This window comes from Meleagris gallopavo, chromosome 4 (assembly GCF_905368555.1).
Source record: "Meleagris gallopavo chromosome 4, MGAL_WU_HG_1.1, whole genome shotgun sequence".
Taxonomy (NCBI): Eukaryota; Metazoa; Chordata; class Aves; order Galliformes; family Phasianidae; genus Meleagris; species Meleagris gallopavo.
In genome coordinates this window covers 9,183,483-9,205,492 of record NC_139407.1, presented here as the reverse complement: position 1 = coordinate 9,205,492, position 22,010 = coordinate 9,183,483, and the positions used below count along the sequence as shown (strand labels likewise).

Here is a 22,010-nt window from a genome sequence, read left to right as displayed (position 1 = left end):
ATACTTCATTGTTCTGAAAATAATGTGGATCAAGCGTGTGGTTTTGGTGGAATGTGTATTACAAAGTCGAGCATCAGTTAAGTGACAGCCCAGCAGACAGCTAGAAGGGAGCTGCTTGTCAAAGGCACACTAGTCAGCATCTCATGGATAGTGCCGTGACTTTGCAGTGTTTCTGAAAGGCAGCACCAGCTGAGTGCTTGCAGGGATGTGCTCCGGATGCCACGGAGGAGAGGCAAGAGCGGGCTCAGCTGGAGGGCGTGCTGGCTGTCATTGCTCTGTTCTAGTGCTGTCTTGCTGTTCCCCGGTGAGAAGAACAGCTGCTGTTCCTGCTGCCTTCTGAGTGCCTAGCCCTGCACTTGCTATAAGTCAAGGTCAGGCAAGGACGAAGGGAATAAAAATGGAGTAGTGACAGTGACGCTGCCTGCCTGTGTGGGAGGGGAGAACCAGCCGCACTGTGTGACCCTGAGGTGCTCGTGAGAGGGTTGGAAAGGTCTCGCGGCTGTGATTCGCTTCCTGCGGGTTGTGACCGCCTCAACGCCGAACCTCTTTTTTCCCGTTGCTTTCAATTGGGGCAGCTTCTCCGGTTTGTTTTCCAGGAAGGCTTGGCGACGAGCACCACTTCTAAAGAAGTCTCTGCTTCTTCCCCTCCCACGCGGTGCGGTCCCCGCGCTGCCGCCGATTGCGGCGGAGCCGTGCGAGCTCCGGGCTCGCCCAGGTGCGGCGGCCGGGGCGGGGCTGAGACGAGTCCCGCCCTCGGTGCGGCAGGGGCGGGCCGATCGCAGACCGTTGCGGTACCCGCTGCAGCGCCCGCAGCCCCGCTCTCGCCGCCGCCATGTACCTGTGCAGGGCCGCCTCGCAGGCGCTGGCCGCTCGTCTGAGCCGGGCGCCCTCGGCCGCCGGCCGCCTCACGCAGCGCGGTACGTGCCGGGTGCGGGGAGGGGGCGGCGGGGGACGCGCGAAGGTCGCGGGCGGCGGGCCGGTAGCGGGGCTGCGGGAGGCGGATGCCTTTCGGAACGGCGGTCCCGCCGTCGGGAAGGGATGCCGCGGACGCACCGCCGGTCCCGGAGCCCCGCCGGCCCCGTCCCGAGGTAAGCGCTGCAGTGCCGGTAGCGGGGCGGACTCGGCCCCGTGAGGCAGGTGGTACCGAGCGCAGCTAGGCGCGTGACGGCAGGGAGTGGGGCTATGCTCGCTCGCGACGCTCGGCGACGTTTTGATGAGCAGCGCTCTTCGGTGAGACGTGCATCGTAGGGGATGGGGTCACGAAACGCAGCCGGGTGCCCGCACGGCACGTGGCAGGTGTGGGTCCTTCTTATAGCCGTATAGAGGAACCCTGAGGCCGTAGCAAGCATCGCAGCACGGCCGTGGTGGGCGGAAAGAAACGGCTTGCGCTGTCATCGCGGTGCTGTGTGTGCTCCCGATGGCGTTGTGTAACCCTGCTCTGCTCACGTCCCGGCCAGCATCTGAAGGTCAGCTGGGAATGAAACGGTGTGAGTTAAAAGCAAAAGGCTTTTTCCTAGAGTTCTCTTCTGCTGAACCGAAGGGAATTTATCTCTGCTGCTTGTGAGCGCAGCAAGAATGAATAAAGGCAGGTTGGTCCTTTTACTTTCCTTAAGCAGGACGCATTTGTATGACTGACCCAGTGATCGGAAGCTGACAGGCAGCAATCATTCTCAGTAAATCGTAGGCTCACCAAAAGATTTCAGATGTGCTCCTCATTCAGTTAGGCACCACTCCCTGTTTTACTCCATTGTCCTACAAGCCATATACCCCGATTTTGCTATAGCTTTTTCAGCCATCTCTTCCCATAATAAAGGCTCCATAGTTCTATTTTATGATCGTATATTTGCATCAACTTTACATCACTATAAAGAACGTTTTTTTGTAGCACCTCTTCGCCAGATGTCGTCTGGGAGTGTTCCTGGCTCTTCTGGAGAGAACATGATTTACTATCTCATCACTGGGGTTGCTGCATTCGGTGCTTTGTTCTATGTAAGTAGGGGGACTGTCTGTGCTTTCTGAGCTGATGTGGTTCAAAGTGTGTTCAGGGTTTTAAAAACATGGTCAAAAATGAGATCTGTTAATAGAATGTGAATGTTGTGGCATGTAGTTAAATACAGTTGCATAGAAAAATCAGTTTAAGATAACTAATGAAACGATGCATATTTCTTGCTTATTTCATTGTTGTTTTGATGTGTGTGTGACTATTGATATTCTTGGTGGAAGATTTGAAGTTATGTGAAATGGATTCCTCCAAAGATGAGTAAGGCATCTGTCTCTAACACCTTGCCTCTTCTTGCCAACTGCAAACGTTAAGAGCATTGTGCAATGGGCAGGACGGATGTGCAGGAAGCTGTTTGAAGCTGGGAGGGGAAGATTAGGAACTGGCTTAATTGGGGCACAAAAGAAGATAAGAATATTAATTACTTAAAAAAAGCACGCTTGAGCTTTGTAAGCACCAAGTGCTTCCAAGCTTTTCTAGTAGTCTTTCACCAGCCTTCCTCTAAGTTTATCAAACTGTGCTGCAGGTCCCAAAGCCTTTATTTCATAGCTCCCTTCCCTCACTGAGAATTGAGATACTAGTACATCCCCTAAAGGCGCTAGTTTCTCTCTTCCCCCAAAATAGCATGGTGAGTGGCATGTACTTGTCCAAAATACCATCACTCCTGTGTTACTGCCTGTCTGAAAGAATTATAAATCCTCTTGCTGTCAGCTTTTTGATTACCGTAGGTTTTTTTTTAATAAAAATAGAAACCTAAGCATAATTGCCTTATGAAATATTCTGCTCAATTCCTGAAGCACTGTTTTCTTCCTAATTCCCATATGTTTCGTTAATGTGTTAGTGGAGAAAAATGGATTTTTGGATATGTTAATATTGCTTGTAATCGTTTGATATGCCTTTTACGATGAGCAGTAGCACTTGTTTGAAGCCCTTCCCTCTTCCATTTATTTTGTTTGGTAACCTTTGTTAGCTATATATTATCTCATGTATATGTATTAGATACGTATTTAGATATGCTATTTTTCAGACCTACAAAGTAGTCGGTTCATCCCGTAGCAACTACATTGAACACATGAATGTTCTCCAGGAGAGAGGGCAGAAACACAAAGCTGACTCTTTCAAGGGTAAGTGGAGCTCTTCTCTCTCGTTCTCTGGGTACACGAGGATCCAGAGCAGATTTCAGGGTTATCTCATCAGGCCTTCACCATCCAAGTCCTTGTCTGCTTTCTGTGACTTGGAGCAAAGACTGTTCTGCTCAAATGTTGGAGATGGGCTTCATGTTTAGGCAGCAATCTTGGCCTGTGACCGAGCTGCAGTATCTTTGGATGAAAGGAATTAATGTGTGAACCACTAATTTTATCTTGGGCATTTTCATTTGATATACTGAAAGCTTAATGAACTTTGACTGAATGCTGTCAAAATCAGATCTGTTCTTTTGTTTTGGGGTAGGGCTGGGAAGAGATGATAGCTCTTTCTCAGTCAACAGGTTGTTTCCAGGCCACGTGCGTCAGGAAACACCGTGGATGTGTTGAGTTAGGAACAAAAGCAACCAAATAAATAGATGAAGGTAGTAAATAGAACCCATTTCTTGTCCCATTGCTTAGATTGAATCCTTTTTATTTTAGGTCTAAATGAAAAGCAGACAGCACCTAAATGTATGGTAAATCCTTACATAGTCCTTCATGCTTAAACAATTAGACCAAGTTAGTTCAGATGCTTGTAATGGAATGTTGTCTCTGTCAACATCAATTAGTGTTACAACACAGTTAATCTGAAAGATGGAACTTGGCAAGCATGGCCTTGCTATCAAAAGCAATTATAAAATGCATGTAAAGGACCTCGCCGTGATTATTGATTTGCCACTTTAAAAAAACCAAACCTCCTAAAAACAGTAAGCACAACTTTTTAAAACACGAAGCCATAGCTCTTGAAGTTGTCACTTATTTTTTTTTCAGAGGCTGGCATCTGGAGAATTGATTTAATGTATTTGCATGCTCAGAAAGAATAGGTCGGAGTACGTTGAGTTGAAATTTCTTTTCCAGAATGAAAACATCCTTTAAGTTGTTCGCCTCTAAAATGATTTATTTTAAATTTCTTGAAGTTCCACAACACACTCTTTATTTTATAAACTTTAGAACTAACAGATTTTAAGATTTAAAATGGCAAAGTGCTTTAATTTATTTTAAGCAGCTGGGAATGATGTGAATCTCAAACTTTTAGACAGAAGAGATGCTGGTTACAATTTTAGTGCAATTCCTTCTTGTCTCCAAAGCAAAAAATTGGGCTGGGACCAAAGTACATTTTTTTCTCCTAGTGACCTTGCCTTCTGCCGTTCAGGGATGAAATGAGAGTTATGCCAATGCAATCAGAAGAACACAGTAGCATTAATTACACCTCCCAGGCCACACAAAATGTCAGCACATTCCCTCTCCTCTCTTAGGGTTCTGTTTGCAAGGTACTGAGTTTTAACCCTTACCAAGCTTACCAAAATGTTGTGCAGGATACCAGCAATCAGTGGTACTGGAAGCCCCTGGAAGGCTATAGCTGTGTGGCTTCAGACTGGGATAAGAGTATTCAGTGCTCTGTAACTTAACTGCCACTTTGGGCACTCTCCAGACATCCCATGATCTGCTACATTTTGTTGTTTAGTAATTTACTTAAATATAGCAATTCATGGCAGATGATTGCTATGAATAATGAGAGGCAGTAAGAGGTCTAAAACACTACTGGGGCCATCCAGTGAAGACCTCTGACACTTGTTTTCTCTGTTAATTTGGATATTTAGACTCCTGACTAGATGCTCAAGCCTGAGTTTTTAATTGGACTCGTGACTAATTCCAATTCACAATACAAAACCACTGTTGAATCAGCTCTTTTTTCAAACCCTTCTTCGTTCCTAACTGTATCCTCCCCAAAGAGGTTTCTATTCTTACTTTTCCAATGGAATCCTCTCTGTGCCTTCTCAAAAGAATCTTCCACCCCTTTCTCCTGTGCCCTGTGTGGTCATATTTTGGTGTGTATCTTGTCATGGCATGTTGCCCCAGTGTTGCTTTTCCCAACACTTCCACTGCAGCTTCTTTCTCCCTGTATTCCTTAGATTCACTTAAGTACTTACACTGTTTCACAGTAAGCATTGCTGGTTAAAAACTATGCTCTCAAAGTCATCCAATATTGTTTAGAATCATTTAAGTTCAAGCTTAAGTTACACTGTAAAACTGTTGGTAGCAATGTGAAATGGAGAATAGTAAAGCAGCATGCCAGTCAGCACACTGTGCCGAGTTTGCTATGTGTAATGTAGTAAGAAAAAAACATTGTGCTGGAAGAACTGAGAACCAGGGTGCAGCTGATCAGAGAGAGTCTCTCCTGATCCAAATGACTTTCGTGGTTCTTCATTCTGAGGAAAGTTCTCTCCTTGTTCCCCAAGCCAAACTGTCTGTTACTGAGACTTTAAGGTAGCAAACAGTGTTGACAAAGTGAATGAAACAATCAAGGTCATTGTAGGCTTTTCAATTAGTGAGTTGAAATGTCACTTAATGGTATTTTAATTAATTATTATGTGATATAATAATAATAAAAAAGCAAATATTCTGCAGCTCTTTTGATCTGAAAGCTACTCTGACGTAGGGAAGGATTTTAAAATGCTTCTGGCAGAAGCTGGATATGAAGTAGCAGTAGAAAATTTGGAACGTGAACGTGATTCATGATTTGAACTGTAAAATGATGCTTGCCTTGTGGAACATTCTACTTGCTTATTTAGCAAATAGTGAGTTTTGTCTTCCATTCACATGTGTGTCCTTTAACTTACTCCATATTTCCTACTTTTTTAGCGATGATTTTTCTTTTTAACTTAATGCAAGCTGATTCAATCTGTCTAATCTCTACTCTGCTTTTACACTTTCCAGACTAAAATACAAGGGAAATCTCTTTCCAAACCTGAGGAAGTTAAACACAAAGGACAGTCCTTCACCATTGCGTACCTTGCAGCCTACCCTGGGATGACTTTATGCCTTCTATTGTAAAACTCCATCCTTGTGAGACTCTAAAAGAAATACCTCTGTTTGCAAGGCCAAACCATATTGAGCTCTTATTAATCTGCTTTGCAGAAGGCAGTGCTGAGATCGAGAAGCTGGCTGTTCTGAATGAATGCACCCTATATTTGACTGTCCAATAAATTGTACTGAATGCTGAGCTTGGCTGTTAGTCTGTTCTTTGTGTAATTGATTTAGGTTTTCTGAACTATAGCATTCTCTTAAAGGGACATGGTCAGGTTGTGCAGTACAAAGCTTTGATTTTTACCTAACAGTGAGTAGACTTGTGTTAAAACCTGAATGCAAATGGGTAAGCTTGTGTTGGCATAAGAAAATCAAGAAATAAAATTGATTTGTTCAATTTATGATCAAATACTCTTCAAATATTCAGGAAAAAAATCTGACAATGTCTCTTTAAGTCCTACCCTTTTTTTCCTCACTTAGTTCATGCTGTATTGCAAATTTTATTTCCAGTTCTGTTTTTTCACCTGGTGAATTGGGTCTGGTAGTAAAGTTGCAATGGACACTTGCTCTGTGACTTTCTTGATCTTAGTGCATACTTGCATGGTGTTTGTGTACTTGTGCTGCTTTGTGCTGTTAGTTTGTGATGATTTGTCTCAGCTGAGTTGTAAATTCACACGCTTGGGAAGAATTGGGTTTTTCACTTTTAAAGGATCTGACCCACAGCAGTAAGGCAGTTCTTTGAGACAGCTGGGACTTCATAAAATGAAAATCAGTCATAGCTGGTCATATCAATGTTGGGCACTGTCTGCTTAACATTCTCAAGTTATTTTCTTATTTATATACCTAATTTCAGTAGGAATCCCTTGTTTCTTTCTGTCCCACAAATCTTTTCCTTCTTACTTGAGTGCTATGGCTTTTGCAATCTGAAGTATGGTCACAGCACAGTCATTGTAGCTTTAAAGGATGCAGGATGAACAGGGATAGCAGAATATCTCTGGTTGCATATATATGAGAGATGCCACAAAGCCCATCTGAAAGCTAATTTTGAGTTGGGCTCTGAACTGTTGTGGATACTGCCAGCCAAGGTTGCCTCCTTGAAAATAGCCCTCCCCAAACAGAAGCCATGCCTTGAATTGCAGTGCTTCTAACACCTGAGCCCTACTCACAATACATTATGGAAGAACTTGTAAGTATGGTAGCAAGGGTCTTATTTGTGTTACTACTGGGTGCAAACTGGACAACCTCCCTGCAAAGTCAGAGTGCACTGTCACTGACCCTTTCAATAGAATGGGATTGGAGCAACACTTGGTATGATCTGCTTCCTATCACTTTTTAATTTTCATCCTTCCCTGCATTCCCACCTTCTGCAGTCACTTGTTTTAAGCCACACTGCCCGCTAATATACTCAAGCAGCTGTGACACTTGGTAGTTAAGAATATGGTTTCTTTATCTTGTAAACATCTTTTATGGTGTCACACTTGGGCAATAGGGGAGATTAAGTTTTGATATAATGACTTGCTCTGTAAATTCTGATCCCGAGTGTTAGTTAGCTTCCCATTTTAAAATTTGAAAGTGACGGTAAAGGCATTTGGTGAATTTGTATTGCATGCATGCACTTTACACTTTCTTTATTTGTATTAAATAAACCCTTAAAAGGTGATGAAGAGGAGACAGCTGAAGTCACTGGAGCGGACGTGGCCACAGAAGAAGCCGATGCAGCAACTGCTGCTGGACCTGCAGCGCAGGAGGAGAGTTCTGGGATTACCCCAGAAATTGGAGGAGAGAGTGACTTGCCGGCTGCAGACACATCCACTGCTGTGGAGGGAGCACAGCAGGAAGCTGCTGCTAATTCAGAAGCTCCTGCAGTGCAAGGTTAATCCATGAATGCCATTTTTGCGCGTGTGTGTTCAGTTTTGAAACTCTGCTTCTTAGGACAGAATAAGAAGAACAAACACCAGCATTCCTAATGGAGGTTGTCCTGTAGTGAAAACTAATTGAAGTGTTACCTTGGCATATCATGAGCATAAGGTGATCACAGCTTTCAAGAAGGTTCATTTAACCAGTGTCTCTAAAAGCCTGTGTTGATCACTAGAGTTGATCAAAAAGCTAGCTGAATGAAAAGTGTTTTTTATCACCCCATTCTGCTCCTTCAAGTCCTTATGTTAAGGGGTAAGCATGTAATACAGTTGATTAAACCATTATTCTTGTGATCAGATTCCTAAGGTTTCCTAAAGCTTTTCCTAAGATGTTCACATTAAAGAGCATAGTTCTTCTGACAGTGAATTTCAACAGAATTAGGCAATAACCCACATATTGTTATGATCTCAGTCTTCACAATGTATCAGATTAAAAGTTTCAAAATGCAAAAAACATCACATTAGAATTAAAAACAATTTAGTTGGGGGCTGCGTACCTGGTACTCTTAACTCTGTTCAGAATAGTTTGATTTGCCATTCCTTTTTAACTTTAGAATAATAAAAAAGCAAACGTGTCCATAAATTGCATAAAATGCAGAATTTTAATTTAACTTGATTTTTTAATTTTGTTAAGCAATCAAACTTATTTACTGCTAACTTGTAAGTGTAGAGCAATAACTTTTCCCTCTTGATTGGTTCAGTAAAAGATGAATGGGACACATCTAAAGCAATTGGAATTATTTGATAGATAGGAAAGCAGCAAACATTGCCAGTTGGTATCCGCAGTTCTTTAAAAGCAAACAAAAAAGCAACTATTGGCAAGTCTATGGTGAAGGAGAAAAAACACTGTAATCTTTGCTTTGGAAAGGAGGACTTAATTGGGGCTGTAAGTGAGAAAACCAGTGATAATTTCCAGTTTGAAAGAACATGGAACCTTTACTGGATGTCCTTATTTGACTTCTTTTGAGAAAATAAGCATGCATCTACTTGGAAGGAAAGATTCAAAATGCAAGGCAAACTGAAGTTAAAAGGATTTCAGCTGCTAGTGCATGTGCAATACATCTTGAAAGGTATTGTCTGATTCCAGAAATGTTTTTGCCTTTTTCCTTCGTGGCTCCCTTGAGGATTCATCTTAGACGCCTCTTTAACAAACGAACTTGGGATATGGTGTAACTTTTTGAATTGTTGACTGCTATGAAAACTTTGGATATGAATTAGATTTTAATTCTTATGTGAATAGTTCCTGTGCAAGTCTTCAAAACAATCTATTAAAATCTTTTAAAAGATTTTAAAATAATGCTCGGTCCAGCCTGTAAGTATATTTACTGTGACTATTACTGTTTACATAAAATGTTTATGAGGTAGTGGTTAAATTACAGCTTAAAAAAAAAACAATCAAGTTATTTCTATAGAAAGTTTGGACAAATTAATTTAGGAAGGAAATATTCTGGTGTATGTTAAAGTTAATGAATCAAAGCTGCTGAGAGAGGTGCTGTAAGATGGTCTTTGTCTGCGTTGCCCTACAGAGCAATTGCAAATTTTCACTCTTAAGGAGTGGGCACTCACTTGTACCCAGAAGTGCTGAACATTCCTTTCACAGTGCTGATCTTGGGATAGTTACTGATTGCTGGGGAAGGTGGGATTTCTGTATAGTAAATATTCCTATCATTCTCTTGAATACAAAGCAGCAAGGGCTCTAAATTCTAGCCTGAGGAACATTGTAGGTAAATTGAACGTGAGTATTTAAAGCCAGGCAGGGTAACTGTTAGTTACTATTTTTGTAAAAGCGAACCTGTGTGGTGTAACCATTACTTACTGCTGGGTCCAAGCAGACATGTTATTCAGCAATTATGATTTCCTCCGTCTATTTTCTCTGGCAACATAGTGGAAGTCCAATGCTAGAATGGTGCTTCTGTTGCAAAGGCATTTATAAGGTATTCTGAGGGCTGTATCCTCTGTCCAATCTCACTGCAGCGATTATACTTTGCTGAGTGGTAAAGCTGGCAGAAGTGAACCTGCGGGACATAAAATTGTAGAGATTGGCGTCAAATTGTTGCTTCAGCCATTTTCCTTCCAGCTTCTAGTAGGAGCATTTCATATTAAGAAGAGCATGTCACATCTCGCAGCAGCTGTGCTTCACCTCAGTGATCACCAGCATCTGAAGCAAGGGAGTGTCTGATCCCTGTGGTGTTTCCAGGATGTTAGAACTAGGTTTGGAGAACAGGTCTGTTATGTCACTGGTCACTAATCAAGGCTGTTGTGATTAATTGTGCCTAAGCTACGAGTGAAGGTTCGTGTGAGGTTCCTCCGCTAGGACTAAGTTGAGCCGTGGCCGCTGTGTAACCTGAGTCACACTGTGGGAGGCTGCCAAGGCAGCAGTGGCCCTGTCACTGGGTCACCTTGGTGTTCCTCTGCATTCCCAGTCCAGGCCCAGCCTGCCAAGAAACCACACTTCTGATCAGTTGATGCCTCAGGCCCCGACCTTGTGAAGGTTTTAACAAACGCTGTGGGATCTTAACGCAAAAGTTTAAACCACTATCACCAGTATCTCTTTCCTAAAAGCTAGCTCCTGTTGACATCGTATGTTAAACACAAGAAGAGAGTGTTTTGATTCAGAAGTTCTCTTCTCTGGACGTGTACCACTTTGATTAGAGTGTTTACCCAAGACTTTAAAAAGTGGTGGCTTATTTAGAAATTAAAATTACTTTGGAAATACTTTTTGGTTCTGTATTTGACCATATTGATCCTTCTCTCCATTGAGAGAAGAAGCATCTGTACTTTTACTGAAGCAGAGAAGTGTTTTCTCTCAGAACTGACAGGGAAAATGCAGGCTTACTCTGAAGAGTGCTCATTTAAATCACTTTGATTAGTTTTGTTGATAGGGTAATACTACTTCTGCAGATGAAGGTGCATTTTCATTTCCATTAAACCTCTGCTTTTTTAAATGCAATTTTTTTCCTTTAATATAAGGCTTCCTGTACCATCTTGGGAAATGTAAGTTGTTCAACCAATGGGCAATCATCTCAGTGGTCCAGCGAGCAAGTAAAATGAATGTGTGAGCTCCTGTGGATGCTCAAAAATGATCAAAACCTTGGATGTAGGCACGCAGGGTAATTTCAGATTTAGAAATTTACATTCCATTGCTGGTATCTGGAATTTTGGGAAATACTGTTGCAAAAACAAAACAAAACAAAAAAAAACACAACCAATCAAACAACCCCAAGTATTGTGTTGTGTTACTCTCTTCCTAAGATTTTAGATTCTTCTATTTCTCTGCTTTCTTTATTACTCACTTGGCTGCTGCCTGATGCTGGTAAGTTTCATGCTGTTTTCCTTTTAATGTGCACTGTATAATGATAAGTTAAGATCAGTTATTTCTCCAATATAACAAATGCTATGAAATGCACAGATTGGCAAGATACTGTTTGGATTAGGCACCACTGTTGCATTAGTAACTGTTTTAGTTTGTTGGATTGCTGCTAAAAACTCTTTTTCAACTCAGATACAGATGTTTAAGATTTTGGCATTACCAGCTGGAATAGTGTATGGGAGCTATTGAATCATGGCCTGTACCTCTGATTGATCACCTGAGGCAAGCAATGAGTCAGCTGTGGGAGCACAGGTGAAGGCAATTCATCTGTGTGATTGTAAGGGGTGGAGCCTGGCTCCACCTCTCCCAGACCCCATTTAAGGGCTGACTGCCACTGAGGACGGATCTCTCTCTGGATATCGCTCCTCTTGGAGTCTTTTTTTGGCAAGCCCAGGGCACGGGTAAGCTTTCCATTCATTTTTGATTATCCTTTTAACGTGATAATCTTTTCAGCCTAATTTCTCTGTATATTTATTGATTATACATCTGTATACTTGTTGATTATACAGATAGTAAAATCAATTAGCTTACAGCCGTGATTCTTAGATACCTGGCTTCTGTATTGTAGGTCCTTATTAATTTTGTGGATATTGAAGAGTGAGGTCTCTTTTCCACTTATCATTTCAAACACTGTTCTCCTATGGCTGGATTTAGGAGTGGTGCGTAACTATGTTTGAGGAGGATTAGTGTGTGAATGTGCCAGTGTTTTCCATGCTAAGCTTTGAATGACATTATAATGCCAGTTGTCTGCAACCTAGAGAAACAAATATAGGCTGTGCTGGGCAGGAGTCACAGCTTTCTGGACAGAACTTTTGCTGACCCCATCACACAGTGATGCCAAGCAGATAAAAACACCTGACGTGGTCAGTGTACTTCTAAGTTTATAAGCTTGGTAAGCTACCAAAGTCTGAGCACATACCCAGCTGCCTTCTGATCTGTGCCATGACACCATCATTATTTGGAAGATGGCTGAAAAGTCCTCAGAGTAGTTTGTGATTGCTCAGACTTATTTGGAGGCTTTCAAAACGGCAGTGCTATGTAGAACAAATGCATTCTTCTGGTCTTCTGTGTGACATGTAGGAAGAAGAAAAACTGCTCAACCTGCAGCTCCTGGTGACCTTAAGTGGTGGTAGAATGCAATGTGGATAGGGTTGGACAGGCCTTAACAACTGTACCACAGTTGGAGCTGTATGTTTGGAGCGTGGACGTGACTATGGTGCTATTCTCTCTGCAGCCCTCATCCTCGCAGCTCATCAGAGGCCTTTCATATAGACAAGTTTATTGCCTTAAGTGGGCCTCTAGATGTAGAATGGTGTAGCAGCAGACAAACAGATTAAGGAAAAATCTTCACTTAATCTGACTAAATTTAAGCTTAATTATGAAGTATAATAAAGATTTTCTGTTTTGAGTATCCTCTTAGAATATTTTAACTTTCCATTGGTTATGGTAGATGTGGCTAAATGTATTAGGCTTTAGAAAACTGAATTATGTGAATGTGATACTATGAGGTCAGTGATCATATTGGTGGAAATACTGTTGGCTGTTCCTGCTTCATATTTATCCATTTCTTTATCTGTCCCTTGGGCTGCCATGTTTATCTGCCGTCCTTCAGACTGCCATGCATTGCCCACTGTTCTCTTATCTTCTGTTTTTCCTTCGTGTAACTGAGCTCATGGATGACTTGTTATAGCAGAAAGAACAGGAAGATCTCTGCAGTGTTGGATGAATGGGAGCAATATCATCTTGAGCAAGATCACACAGCAACTAGGGGACCAGGCCCAGCCAGCATGGGTTCATGAAAGGCAGATCCTTCTTGACCAACCGGATCTTCTTCTGTTATCAAGTGATTTGCTTGTTGGATGAAGGAGAGGCTGTTGATGTAGTCTACCTAGACTTCAGCAAAGCCTTTGACACTGTTACCCACAGTATTCTCCTGCAGAAGCTGGCAGCCTGTGGCTTGGACAGGTACACTCTGGTGAGTAAAGAACTGGCTGGATTGCCAGGCCCAGAGAGTGGTGGTGAATGGAGTCACATCCAGCTGATGATTGGTCACAAGCAGTGTTCCCCAGGGGTGGGTATTGGGCCCAGTCCTGTTCAATATCTTTATTGATGACCCGGGTGAGGGCATTGAGAGCACCCTCAGTAAGTTTGCAGGTGACATCAAGCTGGGAGGAAGTGTTGATGTGCTTTGGGGTAGGAAGGCCCTACACCGCAATCTAGACAGGCTGGATTGCTTGGCTGAGGCCAATAGGATGAGCTTCAACAAGACCAGTGCCAAGTCCTGCCATAACTTTGGCCACAAAAACCCAGGCAATGCTACAGGCTTGGGGCTGAGTGGCTGGAAGACTGTGTGGAAGAAACGGACCTGGGGGTGTTGTTTGGCACCTGGCTGAATGTGAGCCAGCAGTGTGCCCAGGTGGCCAAGAAGGCGGATGGCAGCCTGTTTGTATCAGAGATCATGTTGCCAGCGGGGGCTGGGAGGTGACTGTACCCTTGTACTCAGCCCTGGTGATGCCACACCTCGAGTACTGCGCTCAGGTTTGGGCCCCTCACCGCAAGAAAGACGCTGAGGCCCTGGAACGTGCCCAGAGAAGGGCAGCGAAGCTGGTGAGGGCTCTGGAGCACAAGTTTTAAAGGGAGTGGCTGAGGGAACTGGGATTGTTCAGTCTGGAGAAGAGGAGGCTCGGGGGAGACCTGATAGCTCCCTACAACTGCCTGAAAGGAGGTTGTGGCGAGGTGGGGGTCAGCCACTTCTCCTGTGTAAGTTGTGATAAGACCGGAGGGAATGGCCTCAAGCTGTGCCAGAGGAGATTCGGGTTGGATGTTAGGAAACTTTTTACTCTTCAGAGTGATCAGGTCCTGAACAGGCTGCCCAGGGAGGTGTTGGAGTCACTGACCCTGGAAGTGTTCAAGAAACTTTTAGATGTCGTTATGAGGGACAGGGATTAGTGGGGTTTTATTGGTGATAGGGTTAGGGTGGATTAGGTAATCTTGTAAGTCTTTTCCAAACTTAGAGATTTTGCAATTCTATGAATATTTAGAAAATAATTCTACGAAAACTGTGAGTACATGAAGGCATCAGCTGGTAAATGCAGAGACTGTTCAGTTAAGATCACTTTTACTGAAAAGAGAATTTTACAGCATGCACTGGGGGATATTACAGTAAAATGGAAAAATACAGCATGCAGAGGAATACTGATAGTATCCTCCTTTACAGAAAAAGCCACCAGTAATTCCTTTCTGTCCATTTGTGGTGGCAATGCAAACCAGTGCAGGAGTTTTCATACTAAGTTTTGGACAGTCTTTCTCGTGCAGCGAGACAACTTTTCTCCAAACCAACGAATGCTGAACTTTGGTTGCTACTTTGGAAACTTCTTAAGTGAGTAGAAGTACAGATCTAAGGGAGCCAGGCATGCCCCATCTTTTCAGTTCTGTTTTTCAACTTCTCACAAATACATTCTTGATCTATTTTAAAATGTGGCAGATTCTGACTTTAAGCAAGTTCTACAAGTTCTACTCCACTGTAAGTTTTCCTTTAGTAGCTCTTTGAACTGTCAGCAGGAAATGTTTTGCTCTGAGTATCCCGATGTTTCGGGGACATCCCAGAGACCCACAGTAGAGATCACTGAGATTTGCACTGTATGTTGTGTAAACATAAGCATCACATTTTGGTATGAGTTGTTCCCTTATAAACAAAGCAAAGAGAAACACATAAGTCTGTCAGTAGAATATTGTTCCTGTTTTTCACCATTATTTGACTTTTTCTCCTTTGGAACAACTGTGTGTCTCTGGATATGTTACAGATAACTTGAAATCTGAAAGCCTTTTTTGGTTCTTTGATTTCAGTGCGTTCTGTGGCTCCAGGCAGATTCCATTTGTATTACGCTGGCTATCGGGTATTATTTTAGCTTTGTAAAGCTGAATTCTTCTGCAGATAACATTTGCAGAAGTAATTGAACATGACTTGCTGTGTGAAAGATAGCAGTCGTCTCATGACTGTTGGGGGGGAAAAAATAGGGCTGTGAGGTGGTTCAGAAAAGCGCATTTTTAATGTAACAAGCAAGTCAGTATAATGATACCTACTGGCTATTTTTATTGGTTATCCATTAATGGTATTTTTAACTGATAAAAATGATCAAAAGTGTTCAACAACAAAGCACTCAGAACAAGGAGAACACTCTGCAGCAGTGCTGAGTGAACTGGCCAAAGGTGGCGGAAGTTTTGCTGTGAGAGTGAAATTCTGAATTCCCAGAGTGCCTTCCACCCCCAGCTGTGTTGTTTGTTCTTTTAAACGTGGACTTTTCCCTCTTTTCATGCAGCGCTGCGAGTCGATTTTCTGTCTTTACTTAAAAGGGTGTTTTGCTTTCGCAATGTGAAACGTTTCATCTGCATGAGGAGGGAAGAAAACAGTTCTTTTCTTTTTATAATAATTTCTATACATAAATATTTCATTTGTTTCTTTTCTTAGTGATTGTTAACTAGCTTCTACTGTAGTGGAAGTTTGAAGACCTAACCCTCACATTAACGTGGTTGACAGTGCAGACATTACCCTAGATGAGTGCAAAAGGTGAAGAAGTTAACTTCTTTTTTTCCTTCTCTTTCATCTCATTGTGGTGGGTTGTCATTTTTTTTTCTCAGAAATAATGATCAATGAAACCTCACATATGAAATAAATATATATCTGACCATTTTTAGCTCAGTTTGGTAGCTTTCATGTATGGTGTGAAATAGAACTTGGAAAATCCAGCTTTATGAACACTGAACTCTAAAATCTGACAGTAGCTCCCATGTAGAAGTGCTCTCAGAAATGTTATCTTCTATAAACTTCTTATGAGAGCCAAGTTCTTAACAGATTTCACATCCTCTTCCATTAGTGTCTGCTCAAATTGCTCTTTAACTCCCTTTCACTTGCCTGCTTCAGAACTACCCTACAGCAGCATCTTGTTTTCCAGGTGGTGGGACATGGTTGCCAATGGAAGTTGGTTCAGCTTCAGAAGGGAACTGTGAGTCCCAGACAAAAGTCCAGACTGATTCCGATCTGAGAATTCCCTCGGAAGTTTAAAGCGTGTTTAGAAAGCTTCAAAGCTTTGGGAGAAGATGGCATGAAAGTAGTAGGATCTGAATTCTGAAAATCTATCCGTATGTTGTTGTTATTGGCTGTAGAAGGTCTGATTTGAAATTGTTTTTTTAAATTATTATCTGGACCAAACATCAGTCAGTCATACGGGGCATACAAGTCCCTGCTTATCATGTTTATCTGTTCTGCTGGGAGAATGCTGAGCTTGCTAATATTAAGACCAGTCAATTGAAAATCATGAGAATGCAGAGCCACAACGCATTTGGAATGCTTTCTGTTCTGTTGCAAATGCACAGAGAAGTCCTCAATGCTGGAACTTCTTTAATTTGTAGGAGTAAAAGCTGTGTTCTTAGAGACTGTAGGAATGATAACTTTATACAAAAGGAAGATTTTCTCACTGAAATGATAGGGATACAATTCTCTTAAAATTGTACTTCTGGGTAGAACTAGATATTGGACACCATGCCAACTGGAGCTTCCTAATGCTGCTGCTTTGTTGAAAAACAAAACAAAAAGTTAATTTCCTTTTGTCTGAAAAGTCAATTTCCTTTTCCATACTTGCTCAATTCAAAACAGATGGGTTTCCAGAGCATAAATAGTTTGGCATTGTTTGATGCGTGTGTAGTGCACGGTTGGTTCTTGCCCAATCTTGTTTCTGCATGTGTAGTTTGGAAGGGCATATTTTTTCTCTAAAGAGTGATCTTGTAAAGCAAAGGAGCTGAAACCTGCTTATGAGTGCATGTAATTATCTTATGTGTAAATAGGTGGTTTTTTTGTTAGAGTTCAGTGTTAAACTGAAGCAATGGATATTACAAAGGCGTTGAGTTATGTACTGATGGTTGTGCAGGAGTACCATGCCAGGAGCCAAAACACCCTCAGGACTTTGTACTCTGTGATTTGTAAAGCGTAACTACTTTCATCAGCTAGCGAGCAGGAAAGATTTCTCGAAGGCCTGAAGTTTGTTATCTTTTGTTACAAGGGCAAGAAGGTTAAGCTCCTAGTTGAAATCTGCAAGTGCAGTATTATATGCAAATACCTAGCAAAATGAAAATAGTATCCATTGATGCTGTGACCTAGCTGTTATTCCAGAGAAAAACTTATAATTGACAAATGTCTAATGAGGAATTGTTTAAAAAATAAATCCTTTTTTTTTTTTTTTCCCAGAAACAAATTTTTCACAGGAAGGCTGAAATTTTGCTATCAGTATAATACCTTGCATGAAACTATGATGCATATGGAGTCTGTAGGGTAATATGTCCTAATAAGAACAGAAGTAGGGAAGAAACACTGAATGAAACTGTCAAATTATGAAACCATCTGACTGCAGTGCTGTTGATAAGTGATGTTTTGTTTGTTTCTGCAGAATTAAGAAGAAAACACATAGGAAGAAATTAAGAATTTTAAGGACGTTGCCGTTTTTAGACTTTACATTATGTGGTTCAGGATGAATCATTTGAGATATATTTGGAGTGTTCCAGTCAAATCTGTTTTTGTTTTTTTTTTTTAAAAGATGCTGAGGAGCTGCAGTAGTGTTGTATAGTAGCTGTGATCAAGCAGCTGGGCATTCAGTAGAACAAATGTTGCCAACAGCACTTAACTACTGTGTTCCTTTGCTGCAGAGAGGTAATGAACAATGCAGGTTATTTTCAAAGCACTTAGAGAATGTAAGAAAGCTGGTGTAAGTAGAGAAAATGGATCCCAGTCATTGCTCTGCAAATACATCAGGACTTCAGGATTTCAATCTGATCAGTTTTCAGGGAGCAACACCATCAGTTAAGATGTTAAAACATCTCTAGAGCTCTATTTTGAAAAATAAAGAAGCTTAAGTTTTGTAGAATTGTAGAACTAATGAAAGTGAGAAGTGATTTCAGGAAGTTAAATCAATATACAGGGAAACAAAAAGGAGAAATTCCGGGGCTTGGTGCTTTGCGCTCCTAGTTGATCAGTAGAAGAGGCAGGTATGATGATCTGTTGTTATATTTAATGTTCTTCACAGATGTGATTCTGAAAGAGAGGGGGTGGTTTCAGATTGTTCTCAGGTAATCGTTAACCTGGATTTGCCCTGGGATCACTGGGATTCCCTAGAGCAGAGAAAAATCTGTTTAACTGGTGAGTGGAAATTAGTATTTGTTCCAAGATAGAGCCTCTTACAGAGCAAGAAATAGACTTGTTTTGGTATATCAAATTAATGTTAGAGCTTTCATGTTTAAGGACTGGTACAACACTGTGTTCATCATTATGCCATCTTTGGGAGATATGTTGGCAACGCAAATACAGGGAAAGAACACTCCACTTCTCTGCAAGCTGTTCAATATGAAACTGAACCAGAAACAACCAAAGATCCTCCCCAATCTGTATGCCCTACTGCATCTTAGACTACAAAGTACACGTGACACTATCCTGGGGAACAGAATGATAGTGTAACAGATGACCCCATTGAGTGGCTGATTGCATTTCCCACCTAAATTCTAATTGTAGCAATATGGGGAAGCTAATATCTTGCAAGTGTTAAATAGTTTTCTATATCTATACTGATATAGAATCATTTGTTTTGGAAGGGATCCTTTAATGTCATCCAGACCAATTCCCTTACAATGAATAGAGACGCCTACAGCTACACCAGGTTGCTCAGAGATCTGTCCAGCCTTACCTTGAATGTCTCCAGAAATGGGTCTTCCACCACCTCTCTGGGCAACCTGTTCCAGTGCTTTACTAAATTTTACATACTTCTATATAAAACTTTTTTTTCTTAAATGTAAGCTTTTATGAGGTTGATGTGAGGCAACTTCTAGTTGCATATATGTCAAGAAATCTGCGCTGGTAGCAACAATTACAAAATGAGCAGGACTTATTTTTGTAGTGCTTAAAACACCAAGCGATGTTTAGTAGCTAGTCATAATTGCAATAGGGCAATAGGCAGTGCTTAAATGATCTTCCTGGGCCAGCCCGAATCCTTGCTGAAGATAATGTCTGAAGCAGTGGGTAGTGACTGCAAACACATTCTGAATATGAGCTGTTTCCAGCCTTTTCCTCTTGAGAAGAGCATTTGTGATATGGCATCAGAAAGGTCGCTCCAACAGAATTCTGTCCACGTGCAGTCAAAGGATAAGTGCGAGTGCCACTCTACTTTCTAAAGAATCAAAGCACAAGGTAGAGTGTTCTGAAGTGACCAGGGACAATTACTCATATGTACAGACAAACGTTTTAAAAAAAAAAAATGCAGTGCCTAGGTTAGAACGCTATGATGGGAGATATTTTATTGGAGTAAAATTTGGAATGTAAATAATGGATGATATGTTTGATCTCCCTGCAGAGTGTAGACATGCATAGATGCACTAATGAATAGACATAACGTGGACTTTACTACACAAACATGTTGCCTTATCCTTAAGGAGAACTGAAAAATGGCTAGTTGGCAATCATGCTAGCTGGAATCTCAGCCTGCAGTTAGGACACATTTACATTAAGTCTACTAACAGCATCTTTGCAAGGATGCATGGAGTACATGTGTTATGTCTGATGCTGCTGATCAAATGAGGATTACTTGTACGGAATCTTAGCCGTAAGTATCTTGCGTATCACTAACAGTTTGGGAGAAAGCAGAAAAAAAATCTGTAACTGAAAGAGAATACGCAGCTTAGAACCTTTTTTCTAAATATGTGAAAATAGCTCACGGTTATATCTTTCTGCCTCAGGGCTAGGAAGAGTCAGATACCTGTTGTAACATTTTGTGGAGTTCCACTTGCAAAATGTATTTGCGTAGCAAAACTTAATCATCTTATAGACCCTGTTGCCTTCAATTGCTTCCAACACACCTGGTAGGAGGGCACTTTGCTCTTTGTGAGCCTTGACTGCTTTCCCTCTCTTGTGCCGGTGAATGGAGGGGGAAGACGAGACAATTATCTGTCTAATTTGATTCATAGAAACTGTGAGTGAAGTCTTGGATGTTGCAGCTTCTTCTGCCCATGAGGAAAACTTAGACAGTGCTGAAGAAGGAGTAGCCTCAGCAGCTCAAGAGATGTCTGACACAGCCATGAGGAACCAGGACGCTGATGCTGAGGAGTCGGGGAGAGCTTCAGAAGGTGAAGGAGTGCAGCTGGGTCTGCAACCTTTTCTTTTTAAAATCACTAATGGCTGTTTGCTCTGAGCTAGCTGAAGTGACGCCTTGTGTTGTTAGTGGAGACTTAGTGGGAGCAGAAAACGTTGTTTTGAAAAACTGTTTGCTGTGCATTAGAAATAGATACAAGTTGGGTGCTGGTGGCATTTGAGCTCAGTGCCTGGCTGAGTGGCTGGAAGTAAAGTTCCCTCTTGCTACATGTGATGCAATATGCTTTTTTATAAAGCGTCTGACTTAATTTGAAAGATAGCATCTTCTTAAATTACAGTACTGTAAAGAAAAACATAGAATGCACTATGTGTAAACCTTACAATGTTTTGGTGCAGCTACTAAGGATTGCTCTTCAGTTTGAATGATAGAATAGCATGCAAAGAAAAACGTGTGTTAAGATCATCACAGCAGAGATTTTCAAAGCAGTTTTGAGGTTTGGCCCCTAAACTCTATTATGGCTAGATATATTACATTTAAAGGAGAAATGTCTGCATGCCTAGTATGACTTAGGAAATCACATCCCCTTAGTCCAAAGGATCCTTATTGTTCCTAGCTGAGTATGTCATTTCCTTTGCTTCTGCATGTATACTATTCAGTGTTTCTCATTGGTGTTTTGTGTCCACTTTCAGTTTCTGAGGAGGAGAAGGCACCTGAAGAAGTTGCTAAGGAACCCTAAAGGTACACAGCACAATTGCAGCAGGTGGTTTCCTGCAATCCCCCTTGATACCTTTCCCTGGTAGTGGCAATTGCAGCACGTGGAAAGTCTGCATGTGCACTCTGGTGGATTTGTATTTCCACACTCAACAATGGCCCAGAAAAAAAGAAAAGAAGAGAAAAAAGTAGTATTTTTTATTATTTAAGAATCACTGCTAGCATCTTCTAAATGCCTAGGGCGCAAAACTTTCTCAATTCTCAATCTGGGTATTTGTTTACGGCTTTATCTTCCATGCGGACTGGATTGAGACATGAGTCACTTTTTTTTTCCTAGGCAAAAATTGTTCTTTGAATGCTGATTTAAATTATAGAGATGTTAGACTTCTGGAGTATTGCCTCATACAGATGAACTCCTCTCTTTCTATCTTCAGTATAAATATGGTGTTGTTACCTCCTAGCCTATTTTTGTTTTTTTAAAAGCACTTCTCAAGCTCTCTGTACTTTTAGTTTGTGCTAGGGGAAAAATACTGAGCACAGTATCATTGCTGGGTCTGATCTGTGCCTCCTGAAGCATGGGACTGATTACTTTTAAATAAATTGGTAAATTGTAATAATTTGGTGTTAAGGACCAAAGTTTATTACTTCACAGAGAAAAAGTATTTTGTCTGTATTTTCTTATTCCATGTGACTCTTCTTTCCAAACTATACGGTAAGATGCTGATAGAACCCCAAGGGGAAAGGAAAGCTTGGCTAGAATATGAATGGGAAGCTTGGTAGAAAATATGTTAGTAGAAGCAAAAGAAAGCTAAGCAAATAAAGCTCCCAGGTCAGGAACTCTGCAAATGATTTTTATTCTGAGTTAGCAATTAAAACATTAGTTATTGGAGCACCAGT

General features: G+C 41.5%; 1 protein-coding gene across 3 annotated transcripts; it reads left to right on the top strand.

The window, feature by feature from the left end:
- The first annotated feature begins 484 nt into the window (after positions 1–484).
- MGARP (mitochondria localized glutamic acid rich protein) lies at positions 485–21,246 on the top strand. Of its 3 annotated transcripts, none has more exons than XM_085222093.1 (6): positions 485–917; positions 1,886–1,989; positions 3,027–3,123; positions 7,648–7,863; positions 20,308–20,436; positions 21,092–21,246. In XM_085222093.1, the coding sequence occupies exons 1-6, from the start codon at positions 833–835 to the stop codon at positions 21,136–21,138; spliced, it is 678 nt and encodes a 225-aa protein (XP_085078219.1). In that variant the 5' UTR covers positions 485–832; the 3' UTR covers positions 21,139–21,246. The 3 variants fall into 3 exon arrangements, with proteins under 3 accessions (XP_085078219.1, XP_085078218.1, XP_085078220.1); XM_085222092.1 differs by having other exon boundaries at positions 486–917; positions 20,278–20,436; XM_085222094.1 differs by lacking the exon at positions 7,648–7,863 and having other exon boundaries at positions 487–917; positions 20,278–20,436.
- The last annotated feature ends 764 nt before the right edge of the window (positions 21,247–22,010 follow it).

What these genes read in the sequence shown, in the direction of transcription:
- MGARP (XM_085222092.1), top strand. Translation starts at nt 833, where the DNA reads ATGTACCTGTGCAGGGCCGCCTCGCAGGCGCTGGCCGCTCGTCTGAGC. An exon ending in CGGCCGCCTCACGCAGCGCG is followed by an intron (nt 918 to 1,885) that starts GTACGTGCCGGG and finishes GTTTTTTTGTAG; the next exon opens with CACCTCTTCGCCAGATGTCG. An exon ending in CAAAGCTGACTCTTTCAAGG is followed by an intron (nt 3,124 to 7,647) that starts GTAAGTGGAGCT and finishes AACCCTTAAAAG; the next exon opens with GTGATGAAGAGGAGACAGCT.